The sequence below is a fragment of the Camelus dromedarius genome, chromosome 12, assembly GCF_036321535.1.
Source record: "Camelus dromedarius isolate mCamDro1 chromosome 12, mCamDro1.pat, whole genome shotgun sequence".
Taxonomy (NCBI): domain Eukaryota; kingdom Metazoa; phylum Chordata; class Mammalia; order Artiodactyla; family Camelidae; genus Camelus; species Camelus dromedarius.
This window is the reverse complement of record NC_087447.1, coordinates 8586514-8612440: the sequence shown is the minus strand read 5'-3', so window position 1 is coordinate 8612440 and position 25927 is coordinate 8586514. Positions and strand designations below refer to the sequence as shown.

The window sequence follows — 25927 nt, the reverse complement described above, 5'->3', positions numbered from 1 at the left end:
CCGAGAACCCCATTCGTCCTTCGGGGAAAGGAAAGTGGCAGGTGATGTTGGAGAGGTAAGTTGAGCCCCACCAAGTAGGCAAGAAAACTAACGCAGACGCCGAAGTATAAAGCTTCGCTGCAGTCGCGTAAATGCAAGTGCTCAGAAACTCAGGAGCAAAGACCAAGGGATTGGGAATGCCTTCCCTAAGAACATGCTTACTAAAACGTACAACGAGCCATTCACACCCCGCAAAAATCTCAAGAGCTGTTGCTTTAAGAAGTGCGACTCTCCAGCATCACGTGATCCCTGGCGCCCTGGGTCTTCCACAGCGCCATCGCAGTGGCCAATCGCTTGGCGAGAAGCTTCTTGGAGGGCGGGAACGCCTCAAGTCGCCCGCCGATTGGCTGTGTGCGTGGAGGGCGGGGCCTGGGACCCGAGAGAGGGAATTAGTGGGAGCGGGGTGAGTGGGAGCTGCCGCCACCGCGGTCTCGGTAACAGCCTTCGCCGTGCGCGAGCCCTCAGGTGAGCAGGCCCTCATAGGCCCGTCCCGCTAGGCGCTGCGCGCTCACCGGCCTTAGAGCCCGCTCCGCTGGGGGCCCGCCCCCTTCGTTGCCCACGTGACCTAAGTTCGGTAACCCCTGACCTCCTCCCTACCCCACCGCCTCTAGATCTGGGATGAAGCGAGGCTTGGTGGGAGGATGCGCATCACGGAGGCCTGTAGAGGTCAGTTCCCACGCCTCCTTACCGGTGTGGCTAGTGACTGAGGATGTGGAGGAGCGGGAGACGTTGGTTAGAGCCCGGACTTTGTGGCGTTTAATATGGGCACATAATAGGGAAACTTCCGCGTGGGCAGGACTTCGTGCTCCCATTTTACAGATGGAGAAAGAAGCTTAACGAGTATACATTAGCGGATCTCCAACGCCAAGTCTCCGGGCTGGGCATCCAGGCTTCGTTCCCTACACAGCCCTCCGCTTTTCGTGATTCGGAACAAGAGTTTGAGCCTGCTCCCTACCGACGTAGTGCTCTCCAGATGATCTTGAGAAAGTCTTTTAACATTTAGCCTCTCAGAGCTTTGATTTCCTTGGCTGTGAAATAGCCATGATACTTACATAATACCTATCTTATTAATGCGGACAGAATGAGGTATAAGCCATATAAAGCACTTAGTTCAATGCCTCAGGCATAGTGTGTGCTTAGAAAAATCGCTATTCTTTATTCTTTTTTCAGCAAGTGTTTATTGAAACCGTGTTATGTGCTGACACCGTGTCTGAGGGTGGGGATGCAAAGGTGAGCAAACAGGCATGATCCTTGCCAGCGTGGAGCTTACAATCTAGTGGGGAGGTAGGTGTTAATAAATTCCAGGAATGTATAATTACAAACTCTGATAACTGCTTTGAAGCAAAGTACTGGGACATTGTAGGGGTCTGAGAAGCCTTCCCTGAGCAAGTGATGTTTAAGTGGAGATCTGAAGGAGTGACTAGACACTCCTTCAGAGTGACTAGGAGCTCACTAGACAAAGGGATTGGGGGAAGAAGAGAGCATTCCAAGTAGAGGAAACACAATGTGTGAATGTCCTGAAATAAGGTGTTTTTGAGGAAATTAAGAGAGGTCACGGGAATACAGAACACAAGAGAGAGTGGAAAGAGGTGTTGGCAGATGTAGGCGCACATGCAGGACTTGGAGCTGTGGCACAGGTTTGCTCTCTATTCCAAAGGCCACGGGGAGGCATTGGTAGAAATGCCGCGGGGAGGCCAGGTAGGTGCCCATTGGGTTTAGGGACCTGGAGGTCACCAGCCATGCCAGAGAGCAGTGGTGTGGCAGCTCCTGGGTGGGTTATGGTGAAACTGGGCCTTGCTGCCCGTGGTGCTGATGCCTCCCTTTGGCCTGCGTGGGCCAACCTTCCAGTTGTGCTGTGTGTTGTTGGAGTCAGTCAGCTGCTGGGTTCTTTTTGTGCTGTATCCTGTGAATGGAAGAGCATGCTCCTGCTTTTAGGCCTTGTAGCCAAACTGGGGAAGACCAGACAATGGGCAAAAAGCCTGACTATTAAAAGCCTGACAATCCCAGATGAGGAAGACCTCAAAAGAGAGACCGGATTTGCCTTAGAAAAGAAAGGGGGTGGGGACTCAGAGTAGAGAGGGAGACAGACCAGCCTGAGCCCTGATGGGAAGACACGAGGCTGGGCTTACTAGGAGGAAAGATCAGCTTGAACAGCTGTCTAGATTTGGGACCAAACACAGAATGTCAAGCCAGGGAGTTGGGACTTTCCTTTTATGAGTCGTGGAGAAGTACTGAAGACTTTTGAGCAACGGGCTGTCAGGGCTAACGTAGTCTTTTCATCAATGTTTAGTACCTGCTGGTTGATCAGAAGGAAGAAAACATGAAATTTTTGTTTATAATTACCAGTGGTAATATCTTCCATGTGTGTAGTGTTCCAGCCCCTGAGTTTCTCATACAGCATCTCATTTCATCCTTATAGCCACCCTGAGAGTTAGGGAGGGCAGGGATTATCGCCACTGTTTTACCAGGCTCAGACTGTTGAAGGTCTCAGCCAGACTGACATAGGAAGTGGTAGGGCAGGGCTGGGACCCAGTTCTGTAAACCCAAGGCCAGGCATTTTCTCAGGCGTCACTGTCGTCTGTCTTTTGGCCCAGCTCAAGTCTGTTTTGTGCCCTGAGCCTCAAGTTTCCTCACCTGGATGCTAGGAGCCTTTGTGGCTCCTTATTCGGGCATTCTGGAGCAAGAACAGCAAGATTGGTTTAGAGGGCTTGGAATCAGGCTCCTGGGCTCTAAGGGAGACTGGGCTGGCTTTTCAAACCATCCTCCCCACCCTCAGCTCCCTCAGAGCCATGTCAGAGCGCGAAGAGCGGCGGTTTGTGGAGATCCCTCGGGAGTCTGTCCGGCTCATGGCCGAGAGCACAGGCCTGGAGCTGAGCGATGAGGTGGCGGCCCTGCTTGCAGAGGATGTGTGCTACCGTCTCAGAGAGGCCACCCAGGTACACTCCCCCCCACCCCCAATACCTCCCAACTCTCTGGTTCCTCCCTTTGACCACCCCCTCCCCCAGGAGTTATTTAACAAGTATAGGTGAGGCACCTGCCCCGTGCTTGGAGGGAACACAGTGGAGGCAGTCAGTCCCTGCTCTTTCTGGAGTTTCCTCCAGCTGGGCTTCCAGCAAGCTGAGCTCTTGCTGGGCATCTTCTCCCTACCACAGCCCCGCTGGGCCGGCCAAGCAGGTTCATATTCACATTCTTCATGTGAGAAACGGAGTCACAGAGAGGAAATGTGACCTTGGGGGTTGTTTGCCCCCTGCTGCTTGTCCCCTGACTCTGTTCTTCCCCTCCTAGAATAGCTCTCAATTCATGAAACACACCAAACGGCGGAAGCTGACCGTCGAGGATTTCAACAGGGCCCTCAGATGGAGCAGTGTGGAGGTGAGTGGGGGGCAGGCTGCAGAGGGCTCAGCTGGCATGAGCCTCCTCCAGGCCCTGCTCAGGGCTGGCAGCACAGCGAGATGTGAAGACCACATACCCACACAAGGGAAGCTCATGGCTGGGCCCCGCCCCAGGGGCTAAGAGTTCAGAAGAGGGAGGGGAGGCATGGAGGTTAGGAAGTGCTTCTTGAAAAAAATAGGAATTGAGTTGAGCCTTAAAGGAAAGTTTGGGTTAGACTAAGTTACAAGGAAGAGAGGGCACTCTGGGGGAGGGAGGAGCCTGAGCGCAACTGTGGGTGTTAGAATGTCCTGTACAGTTGTTCTGGGGGTCCAGGGAGGAAAGCTGTGTATAGAGGAGAGCCATGTTTTCAAGTTGGGCAGGCGAAGTGAGAGTCGGAGGACCAGCAGCCCGAGGGGTGGGCCTCAGAGTCCCTCCGGCTCTGTGAGGAAGAACCACGTTCTACTCCCTGACGTACCGAGCACCGGACATTCCAGCCAAGTTCCTAGTGATGGGCCTGAAGCCCCAGGCATCCCCCCGCCTTTGTTGTAGGACTTCTGGACTTTCCCTCAAATGGGCTCCCTGCCCTGGTCAATAGAGCATGTCTTCCCTCCCTGGATTCAGCCTGCTCCCAATCCTCTTCCTCAGGCTGTGTGCGGTTATGGATCCCAGGAGGCGCTGCCCCTGCGTCCCGCCAGGGAGGGTGAGCTCTATTTCCCTGAGGACCGGGAGGTGAACCTGGTGGAGCTGGCCCTGGCCACCAACATCCCCAAAGGCTGTGCTGAGACAGCTGTGAGAGGTGACCGCTGGGGTCCTGCATGGGGTGGGGACAGGAACTGGGCTGTCAGAGGACTGGTGATGGGCTGGCTGTGCCTGGGGCAGAAGCCAGAGGGGTGGGTGGTGGTACAAGGGGCAAAACCCCAGGCTGACTCATCTCTCTGCTCTGGTTCTAGTTCATGTCTCCTACCTAGATGGCAAAGGGAACCTGGCACCTCAAGGATCGGGTAAGGGCTAGTGTGGGAAATGGGCCCCCTGCTTGGACTTTCCTCCCTCGAGAGCTGAGGGTGTCAGCCTTTATCTGACAAGCATTTTCCAGGGCCTGAGCGATGCCTGTCCCGAGTGGGCCCTGGTCCCTGCCCAGAGGCCTCAGAGTTGGAGATGAGATCCCAGATCTATAAGCAATCATGAGGCCATGCTGGATGCCTGCACAGGAGTCTGGGTGGCCTGCTGGGGTCCCTAAGGTGTCACACTTCCAGGGTCTGCTGAGTGAAGCTTTCCAGAGCCTGAGGCTTATGAACTTGGGGCTTGGGGACTAAGCAGGAGTCTTCCTGGCTGTGGACAGGTGGGAGACAGTGGACAGAGCAGGGGTGTGGAGAGCTTGCAAGGTCAGGGCTGAGCAGGCTGCTCAGAGGGGCTGGTGGCTCTGTGCTCCGGGAGTCCTGTCTGAACGGGCTCCTTGTGGGGGGCATGGGGATGGTGGTTGTAGGCAGCAGGTGAGGAGGTTGAGAGATGGCTGGGTTCCACCCTGACCACCTCTTGCCCACCCTCTCGCAGTGCCCAGCGCCGTGTCTTCACTGACTGATGACCTTCTCAAGTACTACCAGCAGGTGACTCGGGCTGTGCTGGGGGATGACCCACAGCTGATGAAGGTGAGTGAGTGGGCCTGAACTGGGGCATGAGTCCAACTTTCAAATCACCGTGGAATTCCTTCAGATGCCTACTTCCTGTCCCCTCCACACTGATGGGGGTGGGAGCTTCTCTCGGTGAGGGGCATGGTGCTCCGCGGCTGGTTCTCCTCCAATACTGCCTCCCCTTCCTACTGTAGGAGGAACCCTTGTTCCTTAGGGAATGGGCAGCTCAGCAGGGCCATTTGGGGGGGCCTCAGGTGGTCAGTCTCCCTACACCCTAATTCCAGAGCCCACTCTTTGGGGCGTCTGTTGACCTGGGGCCCCTTGGGGCATCCACAGTGCAGCTTTCATTTGCTTGGACTTGAGTGGGAAAGGAGAAGAGGAAGAAGGGTCCAGGCTAGGCTGCCCGGTCAGGCCTCACACCAGCCCTGGCTGCATCTCGAGCTCCACTGAGCTCCCTGGACAGTGCCTGTGTCAGGCGTCTTCCATCCAGAGTCAGAGGAGGGCTGGGTTGGTGATCTGCTTAACCACATGACCTCGGTCTGTTTGCGGGTTTTCCATCTTCCACATCTTCGCATGTCTGGCTGCCGCTGTTACTTCCCTTGCAAAATTCGGGCTATTGCTCCCATACATTCCCACCTTAGAAGCTCGGCTGCTGCTTCCCAGGCCCAGTGCAGGGGCCTGCACGGGGTGGGGGTGGGGCGGCTGGGAGCTGTGTCCCTTCCTCACTAGCTGTTGTCCACTCTCACAGCGCCTGAACTCAGTGTCTTTATCCAGAGGAGTTGGGAGGGCACATGTGGTGGAGGTTCAGGACTAAGATGGTTTTACTCCTTTACCTACTGGAATGTATTTTTTCCGCTTAGAAAATACCAGCATATGTTTAGTATGGTACTGTAATATAAAGATATACAAAGCAGGAAGTGAAATTCTGTAAAACCACCCACTCATTTTTTTTAATATATAAACTATACAAAGTTTATTGTCAACCAAAGTATTATACTAAACATCTGGTTTTAGAATAACTGCTTTTCTCAGTTAAAAATATGTTGAACATTTAGGTTGTATCCAGTTCTTTATTATTACAAACGGTGCTATGTGTTGGATATGTGCGTGAGTGGGTTTCTTTTAAAGCGGGTTAAATTTGTAGACGTAGAATTACTGAGTCCAAGAATATGAGCATTTAAAATTTTAATACATAAGTGCTAAGTTGCTCTTCAAAAAAATGTCGATTTCTACGTGGGGCTGGTGGATCCAGTGCAGTGTGGCCACTTCCCTTCCAGATTGCTCTCCAGGACCTGCAGACGAACTCCAAGATCGCAGCACTCCTGCCTTACTTTGTTTATGTGGTCAGTGGGGTAAGTGACCAGGCTGGGGCAGGGGGGGAATGTTTTGTGGGGAGAAGACTCAGCAGCTGGTAGGGCACACGGCAGGTGCTGTTGGGACGGCAGGCTCCTGTGCACCCTTGCGTCCCCCTCAGCAACCCTCTTCTGCCAACAGGTGAAATCTGTAAGCCACGACCTGGAGCAGCTGCACCGGCTCCTGCAAGTGGCACGGAGCCTGGTTCGGAACCCACACCTCTGCTTGGGGCCCTATGTCCGCTCGCTGGTGGGCAGTGTCCTCTACTGTGTCCTGGAACCCCTGGCAGCCTCCATCAACCCCTTAAACGACCACTGGACTCTGCGGGATGGCGCTGCCCTCCTGCTCAGCCACATCTTTTGGTAGCCACTGGGCCTAGAGCTGATCAGGGGCGGGGCTGCTGCAGAGCTGAGCAGGTTGGGGCAGGAGAGTGGGTGAAACTTCTGGCTTTGAGGCCATACATTGAGAGGTCAGGGAGCCTCTTCCCCTCACTCCCCTCAGGCTTCCTGGTTGTTATGCCCTGGCACACTGGGATTCTACAGATGGGTGACAAATATGCCGGGGGTTGGTCCATCAGCTGTCAGGTCCTGGGCCGGTCACCCCAGCCTCTTGGTCTGTTACCCCAATGTTCCATGTGGGCGCTGTTTCCTCTGTGTGCTGGGACTTGAGTCCAGTTGGGCGGCGCCCTGCCTTGTTCCCCTGACTGAATGTTGCTCCCACAGGACTCATGGGGACCTCGTAAGTGGCCTCTATCAGCAGATCCTGCTGTCCCTGCAGAAGGTCTTGGCAGACCCCGTGAGACCTCTCTGCTCTCACTATGGGGCCGTGGTGGGGCTGCATGCCCTCGGCTGGAAGGTGAGGACCCTAGCCTTTCTCACATAGCCATAAGAGCTCCTGTGTATAGTTAGCAAAATAGTGTTTGTGTGTCTTTTTCATAAAAATTGTATATGTTTGCTGTTGTCTGTTGAGTTCCTGACTTAGGCCAGGCTCAGTGATTGCTTGGCTTCCTGTACATAAATGTCTTATCTTTCAAAAACCCTGCATGGCAGATAGTATAATACCCTTATTTCATAAATTCCCACCCTTTCTGGGTTTTTAATTTTATTTATTTTTGTTGTTATTCTTTTAATGGAGGTACTGGGGATTGAACCCAGAACCTCGTGCATGCTAAGCAGGCACTCTACCACTGAGCTAAACCCTCCACCCTGCCCATTCTGTTTTATCACATTAAGGAACTATTTGTCAATTCCTCTTATACTATTTTAAACATGGAGATACTGAGTTTTATCAAATATCTTTTTAGCATCTGTGGAGATTATCAGATGATTATGCACCTTAGTTCTGTCACTGTGACAAGCTATAAGAATGGGTATTTCTGCTGAACCACTCTTGCCTACATGGAATAAATTATGTTCACTGCTATTGAGATTTTTATTGGAATTATGTGGAATCTATTAGTCAGTTTTGGAGAGAACTGACATTAATATTGTCTTCTTGTCCTTGAACCTCATCTCTCCATTTTTTTAGGTCCTTCACTGTCTTTCAGGACCCTTTTCCCTTAAGACAACTTACAATAGCTTGTTAAATTTATTCCTAGATTCTTGCTGTTCTTTGATGCTGTTGTAATGCTGTCTTCTTTTCATGGTATTAATTTCTTATTGGTGTTTAGAAACACAAGTGACTTGTGTAGTGATTCAGCTACTTTACTGAACTATTAAACTGTGGATTATTTTGGGTTTTTAATGTAGATTATATCATGTGCAAATAATGACAGCTTTATTTTGCCTTTCTAAACCTAATGACTTTCTTTTTCTTATTTTCCACTAATACCATTTTCCATATGATGGTAATGGGCATCCTTGTCTCATTTACAGTTTTAAAAGAAGTGCTAATAACATTTCCTATTCAGGCTGATATTTACTTTGTGTGTTTATGGATACCTTTCTCAGATTAAGGAAATTACTTTATATTCCTAGTTTTATCATTAATTTATGTTAACTGTTATCAAATGCTCCGTCTTCTGAATTGATCCTATGGTTTTCCTGCTTTTATCTGTTAATGTGGTTAATTGTATATATAGATTTTCTAATAGTAAACCATCTTCACAATTCTAGGATAAACTCACTTTGCTCATGATATAGTCTTAAAAAATGCAAAACTTTTATTGGAATTTTTAAAATATACTGTTGGGTTTACTGAAATTTTAAATGATTTATCTGTATTTATGAGTGAAATCAATCATGAGTTTCCTCTCATGTACTGTCCTTATATGGTTTTAGTATCAGGGTTATACTGGCTTTATAGAATTAGGTAGAGAGGAAGTATTTCTTTTTTATATTTGTTCTTACAAGGTTGAGATGGTCTTTTCCTTGAATGTCTATAGACTGTAAATTTTGGCATGGTGTTTTGTGGTTAGATTTTTAACTACTATAGTTATAGAATTATTTGAGCTTTCATGTTTCTTGAGTGAATACTTATATTTTTCTAGGAACTTGTATTTTCAAATCCTCAGGCTGTAGCTGACTAACCAAAGAACCGTCAAGGGGGGAGGGTATACATAGCTCAGTGGTACAGCACATGCTTAGCATGCACGAGGTCATGGGTTCAGTCCCCAGTATCTCCATCAAATAAAATAATAATAGCAAATAAATAAACCTAACTCCCCCCCCCCAAGAACTTATCTGTCAAAGCCTATCACATGTATCACCTGTTCTGTGAAGTCTTATTTTCCCCCAAGTTAATCACAGGATTTAAAATTATATAATCAAACTCTGATTAGTTGTTTTGTTTTTGTTGCAGGTAGTTTCAACTGAGTTCCAGTTTACATCTAAGCTAGGACAGTACTTGGCTGTACAGCAGCTGGCAAGCTAAATTTCTCTGTTGGCAGTGGGCATTACTTACACTCTTAGCCCTTGCACATGTCGGTGATAATGGGCTCATTTTATACTGTTTTGTCTGTCTTTGTATCCGCTCTTTACTCCCAGTGCTTAATTAAGGCTTGGGAATTCAGGAGACTCCAAATCAATATTGGTTGAATATGCCAAGCAGGGAATTTTGGATGAGCCCTGTCCAGTATCAGAGATAAAAGTAGATCTTTCATGGGAAATGGTACTTGAGAGGCAATAAGCGAAAAAGAGGCACTCACTGCATTCTTCTCTCCCTTCCAGGCAGTAGAACGAGTCCTGTACCCACACCTGTCCACTTACTGGACAAATTTGCAGGCTGTGCTAGACGATTATTCAGTATCAAATGCCCAGGTTAAAGCAGATGGGCACAAAGTCTACGGAGCCATTCTGGTGAGTGCCAGCCCCTTCCAGCCTCTCCTCTCCGTATGAGCTCAGTAGCTCAGCTACCTTACTTTGGAATACTTGATGGACCCGGGTTCCTCCTAGTCCTTGGGTATCCTGGTCCCTCTGCTCTTACAGGTGGCCGTAGAACGACTGCTGAAGATGAAGGCCCAGGCAGCAGAGCCCAACAAGGGTGGGCCAGGCTGCAGGGGGTGCCGGCGCTCGGACGACCTGCCCTGGGAAAGCCTTCTGCAGGAGTCTCCCTCCGGGGGCAGCGCAGAGCCAGGCTTTGGGTCTGGTCTCCCGCTGCCGCCAGGAGGCGCGGGGCCGGAGGATCCTTCCCCTTCGGTGACCCTGGCGGACATCTACCGGGAGCTCTACGCCTTCTTTGGTGACAGCTTGGCCACCCGCTTCGGCACGGGTCAGCCCGCGCCAACGGCCCCGAGGCCGCCCGGGGACAAGAAGGAGCCGGCGGCCGCCCCGGACTCGGTGCGGAAGATGCCGCAGCTGACGGCCAACGCCATGGTCAGCCCACAGGGTGACGAGAGCCCCCGGGGCGGCGGTCCCCCGTCGGCCTCCGCGCCCGCCGCCTCTGAGAGCAGGCCGCTGCCCCGCGTGCATCGGGCGCGTGGGGCGCCCCGGCAGCAGGGCCCAGGCGCCGGCACCCGCGACGTCTTCCAGAAGAGCCGTTTCGCCCCGCGCGGCGCCCCCCACTTCCGTTTCATCATCGCCGGGCGGCAGGCCGGGAGGCGATGCCGCGGGCGCCTCTTCCAGACTGCCTTCCCCGCGCCGTACGGGCCCAGTCCGGCCTCCCGCTACGTGCAGAAGCTGCCGATGATCGGCCGCACCGGCCGCCCGGCCCGCCGCTGGGCGCTCTCGGACTACTCGCTATACCTGCCGCTCTGAGGCGGCGCTCGTCCCTACCTCCGTGAATAAAGCCCGGCCCCGGAAGTGACGTCTTCGCGCTCGTGCGTCGCGCCGGATGAGGCGGGGCTTGGGGGCTGGCTCCCGCGGCGGCGCTTCTAGGTGGGGAGGGTGCTATGGCGCTTCCGTGGTCACAGCGCGTTGAGCTCGCGCTCTTCGCTGCCGCCTTCCTGTGCGGAGCCTTGGCTGCCGCGGCGCTGACTCAAACCCAGGTGTGGCTGCGGGGCGAAGTCGGCCGTCGGGTCGGGTAGGCGGGGGACAGGTCGATTCTAATACGGAGACACCGCTGCTAAGGGCCGGTCGGGTCTCCGCGCGCTGCACCTTGCAGCCGGTGGGTGGGGTGAGGCCGGTCGGCTGCGGAGATGCATCGGGGCTCATCGCACCCTGTGGCTCCGTCGGCCCTCATACTTCGAAGTCATTGCTTCGGCAGAGGAACGAGTCCTAGAGAGCATCTAACAGCATAGGTGGCTCCCGCTGCCTAACCTTACCCTGTTTCTGAAAGAAGTTGACCCAGGCCCCCTTTAAATCAGACACTACTGTGCTGAGCTACACCAAGAAATAGAGCACAGTGTAGTGGAGGTGGTCAAAGTACCAAATGGCTGCAACACAACGTGTTAAATGACAAGAGTGATGTAGCAAAAGACAATAATTTACATCGAGTGTTTACCCTAGCCAGACAATCGTGTTAATAAACAGGCTCATTTAATTCCTGTAAATAGGCACTATTATGCCTATCTTACAGATTAGAAAACATGGAGATAACTGGAGGTTACACGAGTTCTGGTTTTACTCTAGGATTTCTGCACGAGGGGAGACCAGAACTTGTGAGGCACCTGAAGCTCATTGTATTTTATAACCACCGCCTATTTCCTGATCCTTCTGGTCACCGCAGGTTTGATTTCCCCAGCAGACCCATTAATCTACTGGCCCAGAAACAGGAACCAACAGTGCACAAATAACTTACTAGGGTGGCCCTGATTAGATTATTCCTGACACCTGCCATGCATCCATAGGCACTAGCTTGAAATCTAGCACTCAGTAGCTTCTTTCCACAGGGCTCCTTCAGTGGCAGCTGTCCCCTGTATGGTGTGGCCGCCCTGAATGGCTCCTCCCTGGTTTTGTCCCGACCCTCGGCCCCATCCCTCTGCTACTTTGTGGCTGGGGCCTCTGGCCTGCTGGCCCTCTACTGTCTCCTGGTCCTGCTGTTCTGGGTCTACACCAGCTGCATCGAGGACTCCCACAGGTGACTGCCCACTCCGAGGGCCAGCGGTTGAGGTGGGAGGAGTCCCACCTCAACCACAAGGCTTACTTTCTCCCTCTTCATAGAGGCCCGAAAGGGCTCCGCATGGCGCTGGCCATCTCAGCTATAGCCATCTTCCTGGTCTTAGTGTCTGCTTGTATCCTTCGATTTGGCACCAGTTCCCTCTGCAAATCCATCATCCCCCTGAACATAACTACTAGGTAATGGGAGAGGGAGGGGAGCCTGGCTGGGGGTGATTACCTTCCCTCTGCAGACGGGATCCTATACTCCTCTTTTTATATCCCCATCAGTTCTGTCTCAAAGGGCACCTGAGTGCAAGGGTGTTTGGGGTATATCCCCCGTTTCTCACAACTGTCTCTTTGACCTCACAGCTGCTCTGATGCCCAGAAAACTCCATGGATACCCCCTGGAACCACTCTGCAGTTTTACTCCAACCTACACAATGCTGAAGTGAGGTCCTGGGATGTAAAAGACTGGGTGGAGATTGAGGGATACACAGATTCGTATGATGAATCATATAATACAATCTGTAGTTGTAAAGGTGCTCACTAGTGTACTCTGAGCTTGGCCCACCAGCAAGAGGCTGAGAGATGCTGAAGGGCTTGACAGCCCAACAGTGAATAGCTAAGAGTGGTATGTGGGTGGAACGGGATTCGAGATGGCCCCACTCCTCACACTTCTGTTCCTGTCTCCCACAGACCTCTTCTTGGGTGAATCTGGTATTGTGGTGTGTGGTCTTGGTGCTCCAGGTCCTGCAGTGGAAGTCTGAAGCCACCCCATACCGGCCTCTGGAGAGGGGGGACCCTGAGTGGAGTTCTGAGACAGATGCTCTTGTTGGGCCACGCCTTTCCCATTCCTGAAGAATAACCAAAGAGTACTTCCTGCCGCCAAAGAATCCATGCCTAAGTGCCTGCAATCCTCTTGCCCCTACATAGCCTTGTGTATTCTGGGAGTCTGTTTTCCCTCCAGGAGGGAAACATGACGACAGGCCACCTCTTCCTCTCTTCCTATGGCTGTTTTTGTACCAAAGTATTATATTACTTTCTTCCTTCACCTCAGTACTGAGTTCTTGGTGTTACAGCACTGTGGGTAGGTGGATGGGAGTAATGGGTGAAGGCTAAAGAGGCATGATCAAAACTTAGAGGTACTGGCAGGTAGCTGCCCTGGGGATGACTGCTCTTTTATTTGCTGTTAATGAATTTTGTGGCCCCTTGTATGACCCTAGTTGTCACCCCATCCCTAAGGTTCAGTTTTTCTTCCCCTCTGGGAGGGGTGAGTGATCTGAGGTTGTTTCTTGTCTCTTCACAAGCTACGGTAGGCACCTACAGTGTTGTCAAAGAGTTTGGTATTGGGAAAATGTCCAGCTTTGTCCAAAAGAAAGTAGAAGCGCCGGCCTTTGACCTTCAGAGGCAGCATGGCAGGGACTTCACCCCGGTGGGCCATGCAGGACACTTGGTTCAAGGGAACGGTGAAATGGGCACCCAAGCCAAAGGGGGCATGAGTGGTGAGGGTCACTTGCTTCCCTCCGGCCCTCAGGATCACTGAGCGCACAGAGCGGAGGGAGAAGAGAAGACCAGCACCAAGTACCAGGGTACCTGAAGGAAGAGCAAAGATTGGGAACAGGGGCTTTCACTGGAGAGCTAAGCAGCAACCCTTCCAGTGCTCCCTGAACAAAATAAATAATTGTGATATTTACTTAGCTCCTCTTATACTCCAATCGTGTATTAGTCGCTCTCTCAACAGCCTTAAAAGATGTCCATCCTCATTTTAAAACACGAGAAAACGGGCCCAGAGCATAAGCACTAACTTGCTCAAGGTCAGAGAGAGGCAGACCTCAGCCTGAGCCTGTCCGAGTGCTTGGTACGCGGAAACTTAACAACTCCAGTGTACTGCAGCTGCCCACCCCTCCTCATCCTGGAGAGTCGGGAGCCCCTTACTCTTGTCTGAGCAGGAAGGACTGTGCCCACCCACCGCGTCCCCGCGCCGGGAAGGCAGCCCACACCTTACCGATGGCGCCACAGCCGACGGCCAGGCCGTACCGCCAGAGCGCAGAGCGAAGGTCCAGGCGGCTGCGATCTGGAGGCTCGGTGTCCGGAGGCCGGGCCGGGACCGGGGGGCGGGTCAAGGCTGCAATGGCCAGGGAGGCCCAGAAGACGCCCTGGCCAGTGCAGAACAGCCCGAGGGCAGTGAAGAAGCGGCCCCGTTCGTGCTCAAAGAGCAGCACGTCCCGTGGTGGGGTCACGTCATGCAGGGGCCGAAGCACCGGCAGGGACTTCAGCGCTAGGAATAGCCGCGCAGACCCCCGCCGCCCGTGTGCAGCCATGACCCTGCGCGCCGCATCCGGGGCGGGACTTCCTGCTATCGCCCCGCCCCCCTCAGGTTCCGTCTGTCAACCCCGGGCCCACCCCTGGGACTCTGTCCCCGCCCTTGCTGGCGGAAGGGGCAAGGCTAAAGCAATCCAGCACACTTGACACAAAATACAACATCACTCTTTATCTTAAAAAGTAGGGAGGATCTTGGGGTTAAGTACACAAAGCACCTAAGTCCTTCGGGTAGTTTAGTGTCAGTTCTACAAAGTAAGCTTTGGCTTCCTGGCACCAGAGAGGCTCAATCTCCTGGAAGTCTTCCAGAAGGCGGGTGAGGAGAGGGATCCAGCAGCCCTCCCTCTCCTCGGCTCGGTCACAGTCATAGGGTGGCCTCGGGCCGGAGAGGAGACAACCATGACAAGGAGACATCAATATATTCACGGGCTATTTACAGAGGTCTTTTTCTGGGGCAAGACTATGGATCACTTCATGAACGCCACTTCTGGGATCTCGCCCTTGGCCTTAGAGAAAAATAAAAGGTCAGTAGAGTCAGGTGGCCCAAGCCTATGCCCCCAGCTTACTGGCCCCTCTTGAAGGCCTGGAGATCCCCTTTTCCCACCTAGTCCCAAACCTTACCTTGAGATGAGTAAAGGCCTGGGCAGATCTGGTGTAATCCCAGTCGTTGTCCTGAAGGCACCTGGATTAGGGCAAGAACAGGCACCCCCATTAGAACCAAAATGCAGTCACCCTGATCAGTAAGTGCCACTTTAAAATCCAGTCTATGGAAACACTTGCCTGAGACTGCCAACAATTATATACATTCTTGCACTATTTATACAAATGAAAAATTTGTAAAGATCTTAATGTTCATCAATGGTCTTTCAAATACAAACAAATATTAAATTGCTATCTATTTCTATTAAGTAGCTAATAGAAACAAGGCTAAGGTAATTTTTATACAAATAGAAAAAGATGTAAGATGTTTACTGACAAGTAAGTGAACAGTATTAAAAAAAGATACTTCATTTTGGCTTTACATTTAATTATGCTAATTTCTGCATAGGGAAAATTTTTGTATGAACTTTTTTTAAGCAATAAAAAAAGTTCAAAGTTCCTGCTTTACAAATTTTAAGGGCATTCATTATTCACTACCAGCCCTCCCTCAGTTTACCCCTATTCCTACACATGCTCAGTACTCACTTCTGGGACCACTCCAGGTTCATGCCAGACTGAGTAGAGAACGCCTGCAGCATCTCCTGCTGCTCTGGGGAGAGGGTGGGCACTGGGCTGGAGGAAGGTGTGGGAGCAGGCATGGCAAATGCTCTTTGGATCTCATCAGGGCTGGCGTTCCGCACAAACAGCTCGTCATTTACGATGCACAGCCTTGGGGACAGAAAGCACCTTAGACAGCTAGACAGAAAACCTCATCCTCCCAACATCATTCCTACTCTCACTGACACTTGACACTCAGATTCTTTCGATACCCAGAAGGCGCCTTTGTTATTTACCCCCTTTCCCATGGACTCCATGTATATGGGATCATCTATCAAACACACCAGAATTATACATTCTCCCCCAACCCACAGTTCTTAGTCCTCATTCATCTTCACAAAAGACTTAGGATGTGAATATCATTAAATCAATTTTCAGATGAGAAAACTTGCCCTTAGCTAGAAGTGGTGGAGCCAGGATGAAAAACCCAGACAGTGGGCTATGGACTCCAGAGCTCTTCACCACTGTGTGAGCCTCCTCCGATCCCCTCTTGCCTTTCTGAAGTTCTGAAAATACCCAAAGGACTGGCTCCACTCTCCCTCATTTTCACACTGGTGGCCATGGATTGGGACTGGGACCCCATATGGTAAGTCCAACACTCACCCTGAATTGCTGGCAGGAACAGCAACGAATGTCCGGGTAAAGGCTCGCAAAGAGTCCCGAGACTTTCCGTCCACTGCAGAGATAACAATGGTGACAACCCCTTAGAGTCACTCATGGTCTTATTTGATACAAAGATCCCTAAATGGGTAGACAGGGTTGATTATGTGTGCACAGGGAAGCAGAGCAGGGGAGGAGTGACAGGGGCCGGGGAGACAGTAACAGTAACATTATTATCGCACTAATAGAGGATGTGTGTGCTAGGCCTTTCTAGGTCACTTCATTTACTCCCCATAGCACCACTACGAGATGGCTATCACTAACCCCTTCCTTTTACAAATAAAGACTCGGGCTCAGAGGTGACATAAATTGCCCACAGACACCGAGGACCAAGATTGGGATGGAAGCTCAGACCTGCCTGACTCCAAAGTCTGTGTCTTTCTAATCCTCAGGCTTTTCCCATATCCCAGACATGAAAGATGGGTGGAGAGGGTAGGCCAAATAAAGATGGCGTAGGGGCAGACTAGGAGAAGGAGGTTGGGGAGGAAGAGAGAAGAGAAGGTGGCTGGGAAGCCCAAAGTGCTGAGAATGACTAGCCGGGAGAGGGAACTCTGCTAACTCAGGACTCCAAAAATCCTTACCTTCCTTGAAGACTCCGTTGACAGAAAAACATAGCAATGTGCTCTGAAAGAGAAGCAGCAGTGTGCGTTACTGTCAGACTCCCAGCCAGAGCCCCTTGCCTCTTAACTGCCCCTTCCCCATTCCAGGCTTCTGTCAGGGAAGAATTAGGTGCTTACTGTCTGGGCGCTTATGTCTACCACAAAGGAATTGACGTCGTGCAGAGTTTTGGGCAACTCATTGAGGAAGGCCACCACGTTGAGACGTGTGTGCTTCAGTAGCCGGAACCGCAGGGCTATGGACAGAGGAGAACTCAAGGTTAGGAGATGCCATGCACTCTGAGCCCAGACTGATTCCATGCCATCTCCTTCTCCCAACTTATTTTGCTCACGTCACACACTTACTAGGGTCTTTAAGCTTCTTCACATTTCTGCTATCCTTGAAGTACTCGGCCAAGTTGCTTCTGGGGGAATGAGAGGAAAAGGAGGCAGTGGTCAGAGCAGTGTGGATGCTAGCAGGTGCTGACCTATACTTGTTGAGAAACTCTGGTCCTGGGCAGGTTATGGGATGTGACACTCACCGGGCGGGGTTCTGGGGGGTGAAAGGAATGCTCAGGGAGTAGCAGGCCCCATCATGGTAGGCATCCAGGAGCCGCTGCCGGTCTCCAGAGTCATAAACCGCATAGTACCTACGGGGAAACCAAAAGGGAAGGTCTGAGCTCCACGGTCTGTATCCACAAAGGGACTGATGGCTCCCAAGAGTAAGCCGTCCTGGGGCAGGCCCACCGCTCCCCAGCCTCAGGGGCCCTGGGACACTTACTGCTGCAAGAAGTGCAGGACCAGATTCTTCAGGGTCTCTGTTCCAAAATAGCTTCCCTGGAATCAAACAGATATTAGGACCATGTAAGCTGTACTCTCCTCCCAACACTATTTCTAACTCTGTGCCCACCTCCCCACCACTCACCTTGCAGGGCGGTAACATCGTGGGGGCATCAATATCAAAGGCAATTGGAGGGGGTAACTCGTGGCCATCCTGCAGTAGGGAAATGAAAGTTGATAGTGTAAATCAGAGAAAAAGGGCTGGATGAGTAAAAAGATGAGGGACAGAGGTCAAATGTAAAAGAGAAATGGAAAGGATCCATGAAACCTGAGAGATGCAAATTTTCTTTGGCTATAGGCATTTTTCTAGAAAAGAGAACTATAGTCTTTCTCAGATCCTCAAAGTCCTCTGTGTCCTAAAATTAGTGGTCATACAAATACATGAGGCAAGACTTTGAGGGTAGGCGATACTATGTTCCTCAGAAGAGAATAAAAAAAGTTAGGGACTTACCAGGCGTAATAATTTGGGAAATCGTTCACGAATGGCGCTGTCAAGAACGGGACAGAAGTGAGTGATGTTTCAGAGCCACCGTGCCTCCTGGGCTGCTCTAGGAGCAAATACACCAATGCCCGAGGGACAGCCTATCCCATCCTGCTCATCCTCTCACTCTTCCCCAGCCTCTGAGCTCCACGAAAAATAGCCCCACTCCCCACCACACCCGGGGCACCCAGAAATGTCTGCCTTGAAGGCCGACTCTCTCTTCTCTCTGCCTGACCCCGAGCGCCACAGGAGCAGCGCTCCCAGCCCAGGCTTTAAGCCAGGACTTCCTTCCCTCCCAGCCCCCCTTACCTTCCACCTACTCACCTGTGCAGCCCCGGGAAGAGGGAATGGGGTGGGAGCCCAGGGGCTCCGCTGCCTCAACAGGTATCCATCACTTCTGCCAGGTCTGGCCGTGGCCAAGACCAGAACACACCACAGGGATGGCACAGGATGTTGGGGCAGGGAGACAAGCAAGGCAGGGTTCGGGAGGCAAGGGAGGGCAGGAAGACGAGAGGGAAGGAAAGGAGATGAGAAAGAGAGAAGAGGTAGGAGAGGAGGAGGCACAGGAGAGATGAGGGAGATGCAGGCGAGTAGAGAGAAAAAGGAAAGAGAAAGCAAAGAAAAGGCGAAAGCACTACAAGGCAAAGAGGCATTTAGAAGGAAGAGGGAGAACAAAGGGAAGAAGGCACCTGACACAGCCCTTCCTTTCGGCTGCCCTTTCCCCGTGCTCCAAGGCAGCGACAGGAAACATCCTTACTGTGGTGAGAGGGCAGTTGCTGCCGGCCAGGTCTGTCTGCTACCTGGGTCCCGATCTGAGCTGGGCGTGGGAAGCAAAGCAGCCATGGGGGCAGGAGACCTCCCTCAGAAGGGGTGAGGGTTCAGGCCCCTGCAAAGTTGGGGGGGTGAGGGTCTGTGCCCCACCTCTGTTGGCCCCCAAGTTCTCTCCTGATGGCCCCTCTGCGACTGTGCCTGTCTTAGGTTGTTCCTTCCCTGAGGAATCTTACCCGTCTCTGGCTAACCAGCCATCCTCCGGGGCCAAGCAGGGTGATGTGAGGTGTGCGAGTGAGGGAGGAGCAGCGCCCCCAGAGAGGGTCAGTTCTCTGTCTCCTTGGTAGCCTATGCCCCCATGGCCTCCACGCCCAGCACCTGCCTTGGGATTCCCTCGCCTACTGGCGGGGCCCCGGCTCTGGTCACATGTCTCAGGGAACCCAGGTTTTGGAGGGCCCAGCTCACAGCACTGGGTGAGAGAGACAGACTGCATGGCACCAGCCACCAGGAGGCCTCAACCTCAGCACGGGCAGGAAAGCCTGGGCAACAGCCTTGGACAAGCAGACTGTGAGAAGAGAGCCCCTCTTGACAAAAGGACAAGCGGGGCCATCATCGGACAGAGGAGGGAAGGCCCATCAGCATGAATTCCCAGGGAGGGAGGGCTTTCTCCGCCCCGTGGAACCAGGCTCTTGGCTCAAGGCAACTCCATGTATAGGGATACCCCTTAGCCATGGTAAAAAAGGGGAGATGCTCTTCTTGGAACAAAAGGGTTGGGAGATTCTAGAAAAGGCTGTGTTCAGGAAGGAAGGAAAAAGGCCACAGAACCAGCAACCAGGCAGTCAGGTGAGGAAAGAAAGGAGATGTGGGGCAAAGCTGGGTGACACGACAGACGAAAGGGAAGAGCACGTGATCCTCCCCAAGGACAGGTGGTTCCAGCTCAGGGCTGCACATCTCCTGCAGACGGGCACTGGTCAGGGTGCATCAGCTCAGCCTCCCAGGGGGTGAAGGTCCCCAGGAGGGGAGACAGAGGCTACAACTGACCTGATGTAGGTGGACTGGTCTCGGAAGGTGTCGCACAGGGTGTTTCCGTCGAGCCACAGCTCTTCCAGCTTCAGCCCTTTTATCTTGTCCAACTCCCGCTCGGACTTTAGCTGCCAAGGATGGGAGGAAAAGGCAGGAAAGAGACCCTGGTAAAGAGAGCCAGCAAGATCCCCACACCCCCAACCCCTGGCCTCGTCTCTAAAATGCCCTCCCTTGTCTCTTGCCATCATCAGGCAAGCTCTCTCCACCCTCTGCCTGCCCCACTCCAAACACAACCAGGCTCCCAATCTCACCTCATTTCCAGAGAGATTCAGGATCTTTAGATTGGGTGCTTTCTGCACAATGCTGGACAGGTCATCCAGTCTGTACAGCTTGTTATTGCTCAAGTTTAAGGACAATAGCTGTGGGGAGAGAAGAGTTTAGAGGAAGCACCACCAGCAAGGGGATTAGAGACAACCCTGCCTCCCAACCCTTGGCTACCCACCCCACCCTGCTTCCCCTCCGAATGGGACAAAGGCCTCACCTCAGGGATGTTCTCTTCGATGATTCGCAGGGTTGCTGCCATACAGCTTCGACGATTTAAGACAACATCAATGTTCTGTGCCACCAAATCTTCAGGAAGGAAAGGAAGTCTGAGAGGGCCAGGCCAGCGTCAGTACCAAACCACCCTCAAACTCTCCCTGCCTGACAGAGCCCCCTCCTCTGCCTCCATCTATCTACATATTACTGCTACCGACAGTACCTGGGTCTGAACGGAGGGCCTTGAGGTCAAGTGCTTGTTGGGAGCCATCGTATCGTTTACTCATGATAAGCTGCAGAGGAAGAAAAAGGGTTCAGTGCTCACTGGGGTTGTGGGTGGGGGTGAGGGCGCGGAGTGGAGAGCTGGGAGGACTGGGGTGGAAGTACCCACTGCGGAGCCTGCCTCACCTTGAGCTGCTCTACTTGTTCTGGCTTCAGTTCGTTCTGCACACTGTGGGGCGGAGGAGAGGAGTTGATGATGATAGATATCTGCGGGGAAGACACACATGGGCAAGGGTGAACACTAGGGACGCCTGGACCCCAGGACAAAGACCCAGTCCATGCCCTGAGCACCAGTCCCCACCCCAGCCAAGCCAGGCCCTTTACACGCACCCTGCGGTTCTCCCGATCCAAAATCTTATAGTTGACAGCCTTTAATGCAGAGGCGGTACTGGCGTCCTCAACAAAAAACTGGGCCCGTGTGTTTTCATAGTGAAACTGCAAGAGGAGGAAACAGGAGCATTAGATTTGGAGCCCAGAGCCCCCCGCCCAGGTGGTACCTCTGCCTTCTGTGGTGCCCACTGGCCACTTGGGCCTTATCTTACCTCAATGGGAGTGAAAGGGACACTGCACTTGCTCTGAATCATGTTCAAGAGCCATGACTTGTCGTATTTCCTGCCATAGGGAATCTGGACAAGAGAAAGAAGAGAAGCCAACAACATGTAACAAGGCTGAACAGCAGACCCACCCTAGTGCTCCTTTAATATCACCTACCAAGCTTTAAAAGATTTTCTAAAGAAAGAATCAATTAAAGGATTTCTAGGCAAGCCAGACATGAATTCCTTAAACTTCCTTTTTGTCCATTTATACTTACAATTCTTCGAAAGAATCAAATTATTTGATTCTAAAAGTTCCAAGATGTTATTTATAAACTGCTGCCCCTCAGAGAACTCAAGAGACCCACCTCCACACTCAACTTGAGTCAGATGGAGAGGAGACACTGGGCGGAGTTATTCCACTTCCCAACCACAGTTATCACATTTCCCTTTAGATGGCCTCCCCATACTGCCTGCCCCCTTCTTTTCTGAACCTACTCTTGGGTGTTCTAAGATACTGATTCTTACAAGAAAGAATGGATAGCTGACTGTGGAGACAACAGTTGAGAAGACAGATTTTGTAATGTGAAAAAAAATCACCTTCACTCTGAACCCAGGCCCCAAGCTCCCCTGCACCATCTGCCTTCCAAGATACTCACTGTAATCTTTTATTTTTCAACTAATAAATTAGGACTTATTATATTTCAGAAATTCTGTACTTTTGTCCATTGAAATACACAAGAGAGTGAAAAGACAAGACTTAGACTGGGAGAAGATGTTGACAATACATTTATCTAACAAAAGACTAGTATTCAAAATATCTTAAAAAAATAAAACAACTAACAAGTCAGCAAGAAAAAGACATGCCATAGAAAGCATATCTAAATGGACCAATAAGAATACACAGAGTGTTCTACATATCATTTGACACCTGGGAAATGCAAATCAGAGCCATTATTATATTTTACTGCATATGCCGCAGAACGCTAAAAATTAAAATGCATTGGCAAGGATGTGGATCAACTGGAATTTTGCTATATTGCTGTTGGGAGTGTATACTGGGGAACTGCTTGGCAGTATTGATCAAAGCTAAATATTTGCCTACCTTTGACCCAAAAGAGCATTTATTCAAGAGAAACAAGCACATGCATCCACCAAAACACGTGCAAGAATGTTCACAGCAGCTTTATTTATAATAGCCCCAAATTACTCACTGTAATCTTAAACCAGTTCTTTGAGGTCCCGTCGAGGCTGGTGCCGGCCCCTCCCTTCTCTGGAGGAGCTCTATCACTCCGCACAGTGACGTGAATGCGGTCTCGATCATGCCAGCTTTCACCCCGACGGTTGGGTCGTGCGCTATAGGGGTTGCTGTGGGCAACGAGAGAATAAAACATTCATGAAGGTTAGGATGTCTTCTCAAAGACCTTCCTGTGCTGTTGTCACTCACGACCATAACTAAGACTGTTCAAACATTAAGCTAGTCCTGACATTTCTCCCTCTTCCAGGTGGGAAGAGAAATGACATGGACAGTAAGAGGGCTACATAAATGAATGAGTCGCTACATTCAAACCAGACCAACTGGTTACTTACTATCGTACTCGGGGAGTATCCTGGGCGTCACTCATTGCCACGTCTCTGTCATCTTCCTCAAGGCGGGAAGACCGAATGCCAGAACCCCCTCGTCCAGACCTCCGGTTCCCCTCGCCATACTTCCACCGGAAAGGGCCCCGGCCTTTCTTTCTTCTTTGAGGGAAAGTAACTCGATCATAGTGCTCTGCGGTTGGAAACAGAACACAGATCAGAAAATACATCATTGGTTCAACTACCCTGCTTGGCAACCACAGTATCCTGCACCCTGAACTATCAGATGAGATACACAATCACTAGAGACGCTGCCTCCACGCAAACTCCCCTACCTGTCCAGAAACAGAATGCTCTCTGTGAGATGGCAGCATCAGGGAAAAATTATTAGAAAACTGTGTATAAGTCTTTAGAAAAATGAAGCAGAAACTGGAGGTACAGAGAGGAGAAGCAGAATGTGGAAGCATGAGTGTTACAAGTGTAACGGGACACAACTCAGACCCCCTAAAATCACCTGAAATCTGCTTTCTCTCAGCCTCCCAAATCTACTCAACCCCACTCAAAATTAGATCACTGACACCCCGGAAAAAACCAATCACAATGATTACATCATCTTTCAGTAAATAATACTTCTTTTGCCTGTCCAGTGCAAATGTCAGGGCTTCTTTTAAAAGTTTTGTCCTCTCCTCAAAAAACTAAAAATAGAACTATCGTATGATCCACCAATTCCACTCCTGGTTATATATCCAGAGAAAATGAAAATACTAATTTAAAAACTTACATGCATCCCAATGTTCATAGCAATACTATTTACAGCAGCAGAAGATATGGAAGCAACCCAAGTGTCCGTCAACAAATGAATGGATAAAAAAAGATGTGGTATATGTATACAATGGAATACTACTCAGCCATTAAAAAGAATGAAATCTTGACATTTGCAACAACATTCATGGACTTGGAGAATATTACACTCAGTAAAATAAGTCAAAGACAAATACTGTACAATATCACTTGTATGTGGAATCTAAAAAATAAAACAAATGTACCTAACAAAACAGAAATTCACAGATATAGAACACAAACTAGTGGTACCAGTAGAGAGTGGGAAGGGGGAGAAGGGCAAGCTAAAGTCATGGGATTAAGAGATAAAGACTATTAGTATAAAACAGACAAGCAACAAGGATATATTGTACAGCACAGGGAATGAAACCCACTATTTTGTAGTAACTTTTTATGGAGTATAATCTATAAAAATACTGAATCTCTATGCTTACACCTAAAACTAATATATTGTAAACCAACCTTACTTCAACTAAAAAAATAATTTAAAAAAAAGTCTTGTTCTCAAACTGCCACTCTGAAGTGAAGGTGGAAGTGTGAGTGATCCAAGTGTAACCAGACACAACCCTGACCCCCTGAAAGTCACCTGAAATCTGGTTTTTGTCGGCTCCCCCAAATCTACTTAACTCCAAGGTGACCTGCCTCATATCTCGGGAAACCAATCACAATGATTGCATTAACTTTCAGTAAAGAATAATAGCCTTTATACAGTACAAACATTAGTTACAAATATGACCAATTTAAGGTCTTTTAAAAGTCTTGTTCTCAAATTGCCACTCTGAAGTTTAGGGAGGGAGCTCTTTGTCTCCTTGGACAGAAATGCCTTTTAACTCAAGAGTCAACTCCTGAATTCAGGTTCTAGTGGCAGCTAGGGTGCTTCACATGAAGGGTCCTCAAGTGCTCTCCAGGAATATGACCCTCTGAATCCTGGCACGTAGGAACGGCTTCTTAAAAAAGATCCATGACTTCCCCAAAAGGTCTGCCTAATGCGTAGTACTCTGCAAACAATGAACCTCAATAAAAAAATGAATAGAAGGCACAGCTAACATTCACTGAAAACTTTCTCCAGTGCCAGGCACTATGCTCCAGACACTTGACACAAACGATCTTGTTTTAACATACACACATACGGAGACAACCTTAGGAGATAGGAACTGCTTCTACCGTCATTAACGGAGTGGAAAATGAGGCCTAAGTGTTTAACTCACTCAAACTTGGCATAGCCAACTCAGGATTGAAACCTTAGCTGTCCTGCTCCTAACCACGACTCTGGATACATCGAGTTGGTGTGCAGATCCAAAATATTAAGCCAAAGCCGCGGGGGTGGGGGAGGGGGCAAGACCTGCTTGGACGCGCGGTAGAAAATAGGGCACAGGCAGCCCAAGAGCAGGGAACTGACTCACATTAAAGAGTTGGGCTGCCAAACTGAACTGACAGGCATCAACCACCCACAAAGTTCAAAGGAATCTCGTCACCCTCCCACCGAGCCACCCGCTCCGAGACGCAGATGCTCGCAACGCCACGATTCCGGAGTCAACAACTCGGGCGGTCACCCACCCTCGAGTTCAGCCAGGCCCCCGGGCTGCCTAGCCCCGGGCCCGCGCCGCGCCATCGCCGCTCCCCGCGGACACCGAGCCCCTCGCGGCCTCACGCCCCGGCGCTGCGGCCTAGGCCGGCGTTGCCCAGTCGGGCCCCAGATCGCCCCGCTCCCCGACCCGAGGGCCGACACTGACCGTTGTACGACTTCCCCTCGTCCGCCATGGCACAGCGAGAAGCAGGGGCGGGCTCTGTCGCGGGGCGCGACACAGCCAAACGTCCAAACCCCTGACGCCCCGGGCCGAAGTGTTCCTACTTTCAGCTCCACCGCATTTATGGGGCGAGCACGTCGCGCGCCGCCGACGTCCCACGGCGATAGGCGGAGCCGCTGGGCGATGCGCGTGCGCAGTCGACGAGCAGACGCGCTAGGGGCGGGACTTGGTGCAGCACGCCCCGCCCAGGACCTGAGCTCTGGAAGCCAAGGGTTCCCGCGGGTTCGCCCCGCTCCTGCTTTCATCCATCAGCCCTGCTAGGCCAGCACTTTCAGGGATCGTGCTGAAGCATAGAGCTGGTTGTTGCAGCACAGGACTCGGAGAGGAACAGGGAAGAGGGGCCACGCGAAGGGCTTCCGAGGAATGGGAGAGTAGGGCCTCGGAGCGCGAGTGACAGCTCATAGACTCCTAGGGGGATCCAGCCAAGGGCTTAAGTCTCAGCTCAGCCCTTTGCCACCTGTAGAGATCTATGCCTCGCTATCCTCGCCTACAAAATAAAACAAAACTAGAACCTAACCTCCAAGAGAGCACGAACT

At 51.2% G+C, this 25927-nt stretch overlaps 4 protein-coding genes across 12 annotated transcripts; 2 read left to right on the top strand and 2 right to left on the bottom strand.

The window, feature by feature from the left end:
- Positions 1-400: 400 nt before the first annotated feature.
- Positions 401-10634, top strand: TAF6L (TATA-box binding protein associated factor 6 like). 8 transcript variants are annotated; one of them, XM_064492239.1, is made up of 12 exons: positions 401-504; positions 1210-1323; positions 2816-2975; positions 3325-3411; positions 4057-4207; positions 4362-4412; positions 4963-5057; positions 6317-6391; positions 6534-6754; positions 7115-7247; positions 9560-9688; positions 9818-10634. In XM_064492239.1, exons 3-12 carry the CDS (start codon positions 2829-2831, stop codon positions 10583-10585), a joined length of 1857 nt encoding a protein of 618 aa, XP_064348309.1. In that variant the 5' UTR covers positions 401-504; positions 1210-1323; positions 2816-2828; the 3' UTR covers positions 10586-10634. The 8 variants fall into 8 exon arrangements, with proteins under 8 accessions (XP_064348309.1, XP_031315277.1, XP_064348312.1 ...); XM_031459417.2 differs by having other exon boundaries at positions 407-504; positions 1210-1269; XM_064492237.1 differs by lacking the exon at positions 401-504 and adding an exon at positions 535-705 and having other exon boundaries at positions 1210-1269.
- A 31-nt stretch (positions 10635-10665) lies between these two features.
- Positions 10666-12917, top strand: TMEM179B (transmembrane protein 179B). The gene is made up of 5 exons (XM_010983023.3): positions 10666-10815; positions 11659-11846; positions 11930-12064; positions 12236-12314; positions 12563-12917. Exons 1-5 carry the CDS (start codon positions 10720-10722, stop codon positions 12722-12724), a joined length of 660 nt encoding a protein of 219 aa, XP_010981325.1. The 5' UTR covers positions 10666-10719; the 3' UTR covers positions 12725-12917.
- An 85-nt stretch (positions 12918-13002) lies between these two features.
- On the bottom strand, positions 13003-14220 carry TMEM223 (transmembrane protein 223). The gene is made up of 2 exons (XM_010983022.3): positions 13872-14220; positions 13003-13459 (listed from the first exon to the last, which is right to left on the bottom strand). The coding sequence occupies exons 1-2, from the start codon at positions 14185-14187 to the stop codon at positions 13167-13169; spliced, it is 609 nt and encodes a 202-aa protein (XP_010981324.1). The 5' UTR covers positions 14188-14220; the 3' UTR covers positions 13003-13166.
- Positions 14221-14337: 117 nt separating this feature from the next.
- On the bottom strand, positions 14338-25473 carry NXF1 (nuclear RNA export factor 1). Of its 2 annotated transcripts, XM_031459418.2 has the most exons (21): positions 25317-25473; positions 22753-22936; positions 22377-22530; positions 21172-21255; positions 20960-21064; positions 20756-20836; positions 20571-20640; positions 20352-20440; positions 20122-20229; positions 19829-19938; positions 17990-18026; positions 17624-17692; positions 17480-17535; positions 17241-17348; positions 17065-17123; positions 16840-16955; positions 16684-16726; positions 16046-16118; positions 15371-15553; positions 14807-14867; positions 14338-14691 (listed from the first exon to the last, which is right to left on the bottom strand). In XM_031459418.2, exons 1-21 carry the CDS (start codon positions 25342-25344, stop codon positions 14653-14655), a joined length of 1857 nt encoding a protein of 618 aa, XP_031315278.1. In that variant the 5' UTR covers positions 25345-25473; the 3' UTR covers positions 14338-14652. The 2 variants fall into 2 exon arrangements, 1 of the variants encoding a protein (XP_031315278.1); XR_010383318.1 differs by lacking the exons at positions 14338-14691; positions 14807-14867; positions 15371-15553; ... (5 more) ...; positions 17480-17535; positions 17624-17692 and having other exon boundaries at positions 18005-18026; positions 18344-19938.
- Between the last annotated feature and the right edge of the window lie 454 nt (positions 25474-25927).